Raw genomic sequence first — 12,051 nt, forward strand, 5'->3', positions numbered from 1 at the left:
TGATGGAGAGGTACTCGTGTGAAACGGTTAGTGGCCTGCCTGCCCTCCTGAGTCAGCCTCTTCTGGTATGCTGTTGCCGATTTCTGCTGCAACTTGCAGAGGAGTAAAGAAACCCTCGAGGGTTAAAAGCCATGAAGCGAAAATAGGAGTGGTTTTAGCGTTGCCTGGAAACAGCAGCTCCGTTCAGTGCGTGTTTCATCAGCGCGGAAGGAAGCACTGCTGGGTAGGTCATTCACCAAGGACATGGCGAGTAGCGATCTCACAGGGCCTGCTATGCAGCGATCATGGCCTTCTGCTACACCCAGAGCACGGCCTCTTCCACCCGGAACCCAGGGCGCACATAGCGCCTAAGGGGGGTGCTTGGGTCGATTTAGCGTGCTGTGCACAAGGGCACTCCGCGGATTTATAGGAACGCAACTTTTCCCAGTATATTGAAAGGTAACTTGAGCGATAGTGACTGCACAGAAGCATTGCATATCTGTCATGGAGTTAACAATTTAGCTGCCTCGAAACTTGCATTATGTGGCCTGATGCTGAGCGTTAAGGTCCCCCTACTGTGAATCGCAACTCTTCTCGAGCTAGTGAAACATTTTGCTGTAGTCCACATTCGGGGAAAAAACGACTACATCTTCCAGGAAAAAGTATCATGATAAATATATTGGCTCAATTGACTCCCTAAGAGATGTAGTTCACAAATATCCTAAAAATGTTGTTCAGGGGAATGGCCACAGGAGCACTGTCTGAGGCGGAGACAACTAAAGGGAAGTAGCCCCTAAAACTGTATAATCCTACATGTAAACGATGCTAAATAAGTCACCATGGTGTGAATACTGTCTCCTCCTAACGATAATTCTAGTGCATAAGATGTAACTGAATAAAGTTTGTTTACAAACAAAATGATAAATATATTATCTCTGTCCCATGCCCACATTTATTTTTATTGGTCAGTGCAATTATTTACAAAACTGAAAACCTTTGTAAAATATATTTTGTATTGATCTTCAGCTGTTGCGTGCGAATCCCATAACTACCACTCAAATTAAAAACAATTCCAGCATTGACAGCAGGGGCCAGCGAGGGCATGCATGCATAACTGAGAAAACAGGTGTATGCAGCAGAACTCTGGATGAGGGAAGAGGGTAGAAGTCTTTCTGGAATGCTTGTGATATGTTGGATCTTATATGGTATGCAGCATAACTGGGCTCCTAACTGGAACCCACATTCTCACTAGATTATAACTGCTGTGGCACTTCCACTCTTTCGTGTGATTGGATTTGGCTGGGCTCTGTTGCCTTTCTCTGGTTGCCAGTTCTCTTTCAGTAACCTAGTAGATGCTGGGTAAAGACATAAACGCACCAGCAGTTTTGAGCAATTTTTTGTAAAGAATGATTTGTCAAATTATTTCAGCTACAGATGGAAGGTTTTGGACACCATTGAATGAGTGATATAAAAACTGTCAATGGCGGTCAGAATATGTTGTGAATTACTAAATTCGGCGAGGAGCACAGAATTGTAGAAACACGGCCCAAGAAACCTCTCCGTTGTAGTCTACACATTTTTAACTCAGTTTTGCATTGTGAGCTAGAAACAATGAATATGTAATACATTTACTTTTGCTGATTTTACACGCTTACTGCGCTATAAATGTCTAATTTGTGGTGATAGGTGCCATTAACACAAAATTTGATTCATGCTGGGTAACCATGGCCAACTGAAGGCCAAGGCTTCAAACTCGCTTGCAGTGTAATGATGCTGAGCAAAGTAATGTTGGAAATAAACTTGCACTTTTTTCTTTTGACAGTAATTCAACATGTCGATCCTCAAAGTCCATGCCCGTCAAATCTATGACTCCCGTGGTAATCCCACGGTAGAGGTTGACCTGAGCACTGCTAAAGGTGAGTCTCAAGCGTGCTCTTCCTGGTGCTCTGCCATCATAAGTGAAAATGTCGGGGGAGGGGGGGGGGCAGAGTAAGTTGAAGGAGAATTGCTTTGGTGTTTTTTTTAGGCACTATACACAAATGGAGGTCCCAGGGGTTATTTAAAGACTCTAAATGTTGGATCCCCTGAACAGAAATGACACCAACAGAGAGTCTACAGACACAAACAGAGTACCCAACTACAATTACACAATATTACAGAGAACTATTTTATGAATGAGTTCCCATCAGTACACCATCGAGACCGCCCTTCATCATCTGGGATCTCTTTAGACACTAGTGCCTGCTGCTGTTAGAGGTGAAAAAACCTGCACTGGCCTGATGACACGCCATGTACCAGGAAAAACCACAGCAGTTGTATTTGATGTGAAAAGGGCGTGTCTGGAGGAATACGGAATAGCAGTGCAGTGAAAAGGTGTGGGTGAAAAAGAAAAGATAAGAAAAGGAGTTCTAAAATTAGGTAGTGTTCAGGGACAACAAATTTAATAACCACCGTCACACTCCTAAATCAATAAAAACAGTGCAAATAAATGGCATAACAAATAACCACTTAATAGTTGTATAAGGTCGACATGTTTCTGCAGTCTAAAAGAGTCTCGAGATCTCGTGCTGCTTCCTCAGGACCAAATAATGCTACTGCTACATAAAAATTAAATAAACCATATCACCTGCATAGTGTAGGTAACCATCTTCCCATCCTAAATATAAGAAGAACACGTGTAAATATTCAAAATGTAACTGAGTACTGTGTGAGGTATATACATAGCATGCAATTTACGCATACAATGACGTATAAAACCAGTCACAAGAACTTATTGACCGGCACTGGGACTGTCTAAATCAGTCACCACTCAAACAATTGAGTATCTTAAAGAAGGTTCACTCACCCACTCGATGGGAAGGAAAAGCCCCACCTCACCTGGCGCGAGCTCAGGTAGATGGATGCACCGCACTATAAAGAAGATAACATAAATAATCATTATTGTAAATAACACCTGCTAGTATTCCTGGGCAAACCAGCTCAGGCGTGCGCCACCTCTAGCACCAGACCACACAACCCAAACAGTCAACAATCTGGCTGATTACATCTCAGTGTTAACACGAGTGTGTTCAAAAGGGCTGTAAAAATCCACTCCTTTCCCTTTCAGATTAAAGCATTTTGTTAATATATGCATAGGTGGCTTTGTGATTATACTCATCTCTGATGCTGCACCTTAGAACTCTAGCCATATTCCCCATAAGTCTGAGGGCCGAGATGCTAAAAATATATTGACACATGTGAGGGCTACAAGCGCTCCTATCTGTCCACAGCCGTTCCTGTGAACCATCGGCGAGAGTGCGCTACCAAGTTCAATCACTCTCATTGCACACCGGAAGCAGTCTGTTTACTTTTAGACCTCCCGGTACACCGAGTCGGTTCCTCCCCCAGATAGAGCTCAGAGGGACGACCGGTGTACCGACGGACAGGTGAGCTGTCCAGCCTTGATTCCTTTTATTGGTTGGCACTTGTCATTTGAGAAAATGAATCAGGCGAACTGGGTGTGCAATGAGAGTGATTGAACTTGGTAGCGCACTCTCGCCGATGGTTCACAGGAACGGCTGTGGACAGATAGGAGCGCTTGTAGCCCTCACATGTGTCAATATATTTTTAGCATCTCGGCCCTCAGACTTATGGGGAATATGGCTAGAGTTGTAAGGTGCAGCATCAGAGATGAGTATAATCACAAAGCCACCTATGCATATATTAACAAAATGCTTTAATCTGAAAGGGAAAGGAGTGGATTTTTACAGCCCTTTTGAACACACTCGTGTTAACACTGAGATGTAATCAGCCAGATTGTTGACTGTTTGGGTTGTGTGGTCTGGTGCTAGAGGTGGCGCACGCCTGAGCTGGTTTGCCCGGGAATACTAGCAGGTGTTATTTACAATAATGATTATTTATGTTATCTTCTTTATAGTGCGGTGCATCCATCTACCTGAGCTCGCGTGAGGTGGGGCTTTTCCTTCCCATCGAGTGGGTGAGTGAACCTTCTTTAAGATACTCAATTGTTTGAGTGGTGACTGATTTAGACAGTCCCAGTGCCGGTCAATAAGTTCTTGTGACTGGTTTTATACGTCATTGTATGCGTAAATTGCATGCTATGTATATACCTCACACAGTACTCAGTTACATTTTGAATATTTACACGTGTTCTTCTTATATTTAGGATGGGAAGATGGTTACCTACACTATTCAGGTGATATGGTTTATTTAATTTTTATGTAGCAGTAGCATTATTTGGTCCTGAGGAAGCAGCACGAGATCTCGAGACTCTTTTAGACTGCAGAAACATGTCGACCTTATACAACTATTAAGTGGTTATTTGTTATGCCATTTATTTGCACTGTTTTTATTGATTTAGGAGTGTGACGGTGGTTATTAAATTTGTTGTCCCTGAACACTACCTAATTTTAGAACTCCTTTTCTTATCTTTTCTTTTTCACCCACACCTTTTCACTGCACTGCTATTCAGTATTCCTCCAGACACGCCCTTTTCACATCAAATACAACTGCTGTGGTTTTTCCTGGTACATGGCGTGTCATCAGGCCAGTGCAGGTTTTTTCACCTCTAACAGCAGCAGGCACTAGTGTCTAAAGAGATCCCAGATGATGAAGGGCGGTCTCGATGGTGTACTGATGGGAACTCATTCATAAGATAGTTCTCTGTAATATTGTGTAATTGTAGTTGGGTACTCTGTTTGTGTCTGTAGACTCTCTGTTGGTTTATGTTGGTGTCGTTTTTTTTAGGCAACCTTTTAGTTTGTACACTTGCTATTCACTGTCAATTTTCCAGATTAACATATTCATTGCATTTCTTGCAACTGTTCATTATCAGAAGATAATGAGAATCTCCACCTCACCCGTGAGTGGTATAGTTATAGCTTAATAATCCCAACTCACTACATGGCACATCCCAACATGCCCCTTACACGCCCATCTCTACCCATTTACACAATGTTTCACCTGAATACAGCTGGGCTTTAAGCACTTATCTTCAGCGTTGTGGGAAAACTTAAAGCGTGGCCCAGTTTGCCAAACACCAGTATTGCAGGAACTTTTTTGTATACAACCATGATTCAGATATCCAAAATGTAACCTGTTGGACAAGTGACAATGCACTTATAGGGCCTCTGACATCCCAGGGTTTGCACCCTTTCCCAACCCCAGCCCCCCAACAGCCCGCGCTTTTCTGCTTCACTTAATACCTTGTGTCCCTTCATGCATTGCTTCGAGTCCCGTCAGGACTCCCCTCAAAAGTGTTTTTGTAGATTAATACAGCACCTAATAATAGTAGCCTAGGCTACAAGAGGACCTGTGAGGCCTCCCTTAGACCACTGTTCTTTTTAAATATTCATACCACCCCTGGTCATACAACGGGGGTACCCTTGTTGTTAACATCTACCCCCACCCTCAACATATCTATACCCCATCTTCCCCGTGCTCCTTGGGCCTTTTTTTGTTTTGCACTTTCGTGGTGCTAAAAAAAAACGACCCAAGTTGCATCTGCAACATTGGATCGGTAAATAAAAAAAATTAAAGCAAGTGGTGCTTGCATAATTTCATTGGCCTGTGGATGTGTTCCGACACATACGTGCATCAGTGGAATGATGCTACCACCATCGCAACATAAAAATTAAAAAAAATTGTTACGATGCTGCGCAGCTGTACTGCACCACTAAAAGCAACTGGCAGAGCTAATGGGCACCCAGAGGCTTGACCAATTGTCTTTTGCCGATGATTTTTTTTTGGGACGTCTAGTTATTTGGGCATTCACTTGGGCATTCACTAACTGCTCACACCAGGTAGGGACACATTTGTCCACTGCAAAACTGGCAACACATCTTTTTATTTTTAAGCAGTCATCTGTCCCGTTCTCCATTTGCAAGGCATGCATTTCAGAATTCACCACAAACCTTCATTATAAAAAGGCCTCGCTGAGACATTTGATTAGCCCCAAAGCTTCTAATAAGAGCTTGCTTGCCTTTGGCTAAAGCAGGTTTGGTTCTTTGGGTAAACTTGCAATGCATAGCATGCCTGCTTCCTTTCATAAGTCACTGCGTGAATTAAGGTGAGCCCTCGGCCCCTCCATGAGCATTCACTACAGTAACTTTAAGGGCAGCATGCTAAAGCCCATGGTCTGAAATCCCTGCTACTTAGCGAAAGTGCATAATGATGCTGTTCCATCAATTCTACCTCCAATAATTCCTCAAGGAGGGAACCCTCTTTAGATGCAAGAGGTTTGCAAGTGGGGTGTTGCAAGCTGCATCACCGAAGGCCCTTATTCAGCTGTTGGACTCCACGATGATCGATACACCTAACAGTAGGATCATGAGAACATCAAATTTAGGAAAACCTAAAATAAATAAGAAAGAAAAAAGTTGAAAAGAAGAGGAAGCCTTTCAATCCAAAAGAACTGTAAAAAATTATTTATTATACACGGTAAAAAAAAGCTTTTAAAAAAAAAAGTTACGCTAAAGACAAAATGCTGGTATACAAAAACAACATATTACAAACCAGACAGGTGGCAAACAAAGACCTTACATGTTACAATGGAGGAACAACATATACACAAATATGTGTCCTGCAACAATTTAGGCCACAACAAGCGTCGATGGCGTTTCAACCGTTATAATATTGCACGGTTATCTTCAGGACTCACAATTTACTTGAGAGAAAACAGTCTGTATAAAAAAACAATCCGACCAATCATGAAATGTTGGTCATCCACACGACCTCGAAGGGCATATGACACAATTGTAGTTTAGGGCACTGTATCAAAGACACTTGGTTCAGTCTATCCTTCATGAAAAAATCACCTTACTGCTCGCCCATTTAATCGGCGGCTATTCTAAAAGTGCTCGAGGAAATGAAGAACTGCTTACAGTATACACACACATCGAAGTAAGGGGGCGGAAATGCGGGGGTGGGGAACATGTGACTAAACTGTTAACCCAATGAAACCACACTCCAGAGGGACAGACTACCTTGATACCAGCAATGCTGCCAGGTAAACCGCATGTGCCACGCTGCACAAAACAATGTAATGCAACACTCACCCTTCATATATCCCTTGTAACAATTTTTATATCATGGTCTTGAACATGGCTTCCAGGTGCCTACTCAGCCCCAGTTGTATGCACCACTGGGTTTGAGTACTACTGGTAACATGAGCTGCATGTGTGCTGACTGCTAGAAGGAAAATGAGCTACGTAGTGAATTTCTTATTAGTCAAGTATATTACATTCCACGTTTAAGTGAAGTCTAGTGACGACCGGCGCAAATGTGGACCAGCTAATATCCTTGTTGGGTTGCTTGCAACTATCCTGTTTGCGACTAAATGGTTAGTAGTTGGAAGCCTTCGACCCTAGTTTGCTGTGCCAGCCATTTCGTTGTGCCCTTGTTTTGTGGATTATCTTCAGCCCACTGAAAGCTTCTGCTGTGCTACAACTGTTGAAGGGCACACACATGGCTGGCCGCCAAGGCTTCCGATAGATTAGACGTGCCAGTATCCTGTTAGCGATGACTGAGATGTGCTCCCCCTCTGTTCATTCTTCAGATGCTTGTCGATCACAGCTGATGAGGTCTGGCATCGCCATTGTTTGTGTGCAGCCCTGTGTGCCATGTCCGAGCGACACAAAGGTTGCGTACAGTGGAAATTGGCCCTGACGCTGGAAAACGTTGATGTTGCCTAATGAGGCCTCTGAACATGCTTATATTGTGGTCACTGTCGGGGCGCAGGAAGAGTGCAACAATGTGGAAGAAAACACTGGCACACTGCTGCACACCGGGCATGACTAATTGGTGATCTAATTAGCAATTCTGTTTGAAATAGCACTTTTGGGGCACCACGAAGCACGTGTTATTGTTGTATGTTCAAGCATTGGGCTGAAATGGGCTGACCAAAGGCATTGGGTGGGCTTCACTGGGATCCACAGCAGTGTTCCCTTAGGAATCCTTCCTTGATGCCCCGGACGCCAGCTAAACATGGGGCGAAAGAGGACATCATTTGACTTCAAGTCTTGGAGATACCTGTGTAAAGAATGTTGTAGAAGCGGACTCGTTCATGCGTTAGAAAATATTTTTCAGTGCTCCAGCATATTGTGCCACAGGTGTGTGCCAGACCTTTGGCGTTATGGCCGCCCCACCCGCATGTGTGCCTGAGTGAAATACCCACCCACCCTCAAAATACACTTGAACTAATTATACCTCCGTCATCTTGTGATTACGTGTCAATCCTCTACGATATGAAGTCAATCCTCTACGATATGAAGTCATAAGGTACTATTTCGAGTGGGCGAACAGGAGTCCTTTCCATGCTTGCCCGAGGGATTCTGTGCACCGCCATCATGTCCGCGTGTTATCCTGAGCGAGTCATTTCCTGCGTACTCCATGTGTTGTAACTATGCCCCAGGAGGCAGGCAGTCCTTTTTGTCTTTCTTGATAATTCCTGTTCAGCCCAAGCTGGTGGTCTTCTGTGGTGCTAAAATATGGATTTGTCATGTTACAGGCATGTTTCGAGCTGCTGTTCCCAGCGGGGCCTCCACCGGAATCTATGAAGCACTGGAACTGCGTGATAATGACAAGACTACCCACATGGGGAAAGGTAATACGTCCTTATTGTGGACCTATACCATGAGCAGCAGCTCTTGTGGTTTAATACATACATCTACCATGACTACAGATATACACACATCTGATCGTACTTTGTCTTGATAAATACATCTAATCTGAAGTGGGCTCCTTAGTGTTTAATTGGCGCCCTCCCCTATCTGTGCAGTCTTTCATTATGAATGCCTGTCATGCTGGTGACTTGCATTTGTGCTGAAATGGGTTTGAGCCAGTAACCTTTACCACGCGTTTTCACCAGTCACCAGGATACTGGATAGCCAAAAAAACAATACCCTTGTGTTCAGCAGTCACTCTTAATGGCCCAATTCGCAAACATTGGCTTTGGTATGAACACTTCTCACCCCTTAGTACAGGGGTTAGAGACCAGCACAGAAGGCTAAAAGGCACACATTGAAGTAAATCAGTCTGTCTACCTTCAATTCTGGAAGCCTGTCTCCAACATTCTGTCTCTCGTAACACCAGCCCTAAACTTGGACCATTTTCTTTCTTGGGGATCACTCATTATCTCTTGGCTGCCTTCTGTTAATTGCTTTTTACTCCTGTTAGCTTTTCTGCCTCTTTCCTGTATTTCTCACACATTTTACTTCTGTCAGGTGTCTCCAGAGCAGTGAAATATGTTAACGAGTTCTTGGGACCGGCTTTGTGCACTCAGGTAACAATGTGTGCATTTGCCTGTACAGGTTCTGTTCTGTCATTGCATGGGTTTTACATACTAACCTCCCAGGCAGGCATTCCTGGACAGAGCACATCCCCAGGTCTCCTAGTTAATTTCATGCACATTGTGATGCCACTGTGACCAAGCATCTCCCACAGTGGCGCGTGTTCTTGGTGCATATTTCGAAATGGGTAGTCATCTAGCAATGCCTGCTGTGCCTGTGAGTGCAGAGTTGTTTGAGTGACTGATCTGCTTGTTCTCTCTAGGTGTCTTACAAGCGGTTGATCACATCAATAATACCATTGCACCTGCTCTGGTTAATAAGGTAGGAGCTTTTGTCTTGCTAACACATAAAACCATGTATGTCCCTTCACAGTGTGTTTGTAACTCGTAACGTTTCAGATTGAGTGTTGAAAAACGATTTCCACGAGTCTTTAAAAAAAAATAAAAATGCACCTAGTATGCCTTCCTGATACAAACTAGTTTCCCTGTCCTTTCTGTTAGTTTCCTACTCTTAACTCCTGTTCACCATCCCTAGTTTCCTGCTGCTGCACCTTCCAGGGGGGTCGACTGTGATAGGAGTCAGGACCTTGTAAAAGATTCTCAAATCATGCTGTCACTTTAAGGCTTTTGCCATCCATGCAGAAGTGTCCTTCAGTTTGCGTAGGTTTTGCCAATTACCAGCCTCTTTGTAAGTCCTCCTGGTACGACCGATTCATCTTTTTCAGGGCATCCATCCTTTGGGCAGTGGACCATATTATCCTTATTTATTTATTATATTTGTATAGCGCATTATCACCGATTGGTCTCTAAGCGCTTGTACTTGAAAAACTAATCATTACAGAAAAACAGGCAGCCGAGTTATATCACACCCCATGCTTCTCGAAAGAGCACTGTTTTTAACATTCGCCTGAAAGGCAATAGATTTGGTTCCTTCCTTAAGCCTGATGGTAACTTATTCCAGGCTGCCGGCAGGGTAGTTGAGAAGGCACGTCCACCGAGGGTGGTCATGCGGTAGCGCGGGCTTACCAAAAGAGTGTCCTCGGACGATCGCAGGGTCCTTCTGGGGATGTACTGCACCAGTCTGGCTTTGATGGAGCTAGGCGCATTGCCATAGACCGCCTTATGTGCGATGCACAGACCCTTGAATAAAATCCTCTGCCTAATGGGAAGCCAATGTAATTGGCATAAAAGAGGAGAGGCATGCGTGCTTCTGGATTTTCCAAAGATCAGTCTAGCTGCATCATTCATCACAATTTGCAGTCTAGAAAGTTGTTGCTGGGGGATCCCAACATAGAGGGCGTTCCCATAGTCCAAGCGTCCTAAGATCATTGCGGACACCACCATCCTTAGCGTGGAAAATGACAGCATTGGAGATATTTTCCGGAGTTGCCTTAGGAGGCCCACACATGTGCCTACCACCGAGGACACTTGGTTTTTCATGGATAGATTACCATTGATGTGGATTCCCAGGCTTTTCACCACCCTTGCTGGTGTCGGGGTCCTACCCAACTCCTGAGGCCAGAGGAGATCGTTCCAGGGATTGCCCGAGATGGTAATGGGCAATACTTCGGTCTTCTCTGGGTTGATCTTCAAGGAGTTGGAGGACATCCAATTACTCGTGAATTTTAGGATGTTATGTAGCCTAGCTTGGGCTCCAGGTGAATCCTCAATTTGAATGATGATCTGTGTGTTGTCGGCATAGTTGTAAATTTGACACTCCATCTGATTTATAGCAGAAATCAGTGGCTGTAGATATATATTGAAAAGGAGCGGAGAAAGGGCAGATCCCTGCGGCACTCCACATGTAATAGCCGCTGGTGTAGAGACCAAATCTGACAGCGGGACCCTCTGCGATCTTCCCTGCAGGAATGAAGTTGCCCAGCGCGGTCCCCCCGATGCCCAGATCTCTCATGCGTTTCAACAGTAGGTTGTGACTCACCGTGTCGAACGCAGCTGAGAGATCCAAGAGCACCAGGGCCCCGGGGATCTTTTTGTCAGCTCTACATCTTAGTTCGTCCAGGATGGATACCATCACCAGCTCCGTGCTATGTTTTCGAAAGCCGGCCTGATTTTGCTCTAACAGAGCGTTGTTCTCCAGGTGTTTTGAGAGGTGTATCTAAACATGCTGCTCAATCATTTTTGCTAAGAAAGGTAATTGAGAGATGGGCCTATAGTTTTTTTGATTTTTAACGTCCGCCCCCGGTTTCTTAAGAAGCGGGATCAACCTAGCCTCTTTGAAAGAAATTGGAACCTGTCCCATCTCTAGGGATCTAATGAAGAGGGTAAGTACATCCTCTTCAAATCCTAACATCGCGAGCTTGAAAACACTGGGTGGGCAGGGGTCTGCCTGAGAACCAGAGTTTACTCTCTCTGCCAGGCTGGCCAGCGTCTCCTTGGTAATCAAGGGTAGTGTGTTTATAAAGTGGAGTACCTCTGGGGGATCCTGTATAATATGTAATGGACAATCAAACATTGGCGTCCGGGATATTTCACCCTGGAGGTCTTCAATTTTTCTTATAAAGAAATCCTGGAAGTTCTGGCAATCTTCCTGGGAGAACTCTGGTTTCTGCTCTTTGATGTTTCTCAATTCCTTGAGTACTTTGAAAATTTCTTTCTGCGGGACCCGAGCTGTCGCTATTCTGTTCTCAAAGAACTCTGCTTTGCGAGCTAATATAGCCTTTTTGTAGTGTGCAAGCTCCTGCACATATAGGTTCCGGGTATTGATATTATAGTCCCTACTCCAGGCTCTCTCCACTTTACGGAGCGCCTGTTTCTTAGCTCTTAGA

General features: G+C 44.3%; 1 protein-coding gene and 1 long non-coding RNA gene across 7 annotated transcripts in view; one reads left to right on the top strand and one right to left on the bottom strand.

Annotated features, from left to right (window-relative positions):
- Positions 1 to 12,051, bottom strand: part of LOC144754482 (uncharacterized) — a 620,848-nt gene that overhangs the window by 240,455 nt on the left and 368,342 nt on the right. The gene's annotated exons all lie outside the window — the stretch shown is intronic.
- ENO1 (enolase 1) overlaps positions 1 to 12,051 on the top strand; it is a 59,651-nt gene that overhangs the window by 3,585 nt on the left and 44,015 nt on the right. For 2 of the 4 annotated variants that reach the window (XM_078642309.1, XM_078642310.1), the window contains exons 2-4: positions 1,802 to 1,895; positions 8,486 to 8,581; positions 9,529 to 9,587. In XM_078642309.1, coding sequence (XP_078498435.1) covers positions 1,811 to 1,895; positions 8,486 to 8,581; positions 9,529 to 9,587 — 240 coding nt within the window. In that variant the 5' untranslated portion in view covers positions 1,802 to 1,810. Of the gene's footprint in view, positions 1 to 189; positions 439 to 1,801; positions 1,896 to 8,485; positions 8,582 to 9,200; positions 9,260 to 9,528; positions 9,588 to 12,051 lie in introns of those variants that run through there. The other 2 variants (XM_078642312.1, XM_078642313.1) reach the window with 2 other exon arrangements.

Source organism: Lissotriton helveticus, chromosome 5_1 (genome assembly GCF_964261635.1).
Source record: "Lissotriton helveticus chromosome 5_1, aLisHel1.1, whole genome shotgun sequence".
Classification (NCBI taxonomy): domain Eukaryota; kingdom Metazoa; phylum Chordata; class Amphibia; order Caudata; family Salamandridae; genus Lissotriton; species Lissotriton helveticus.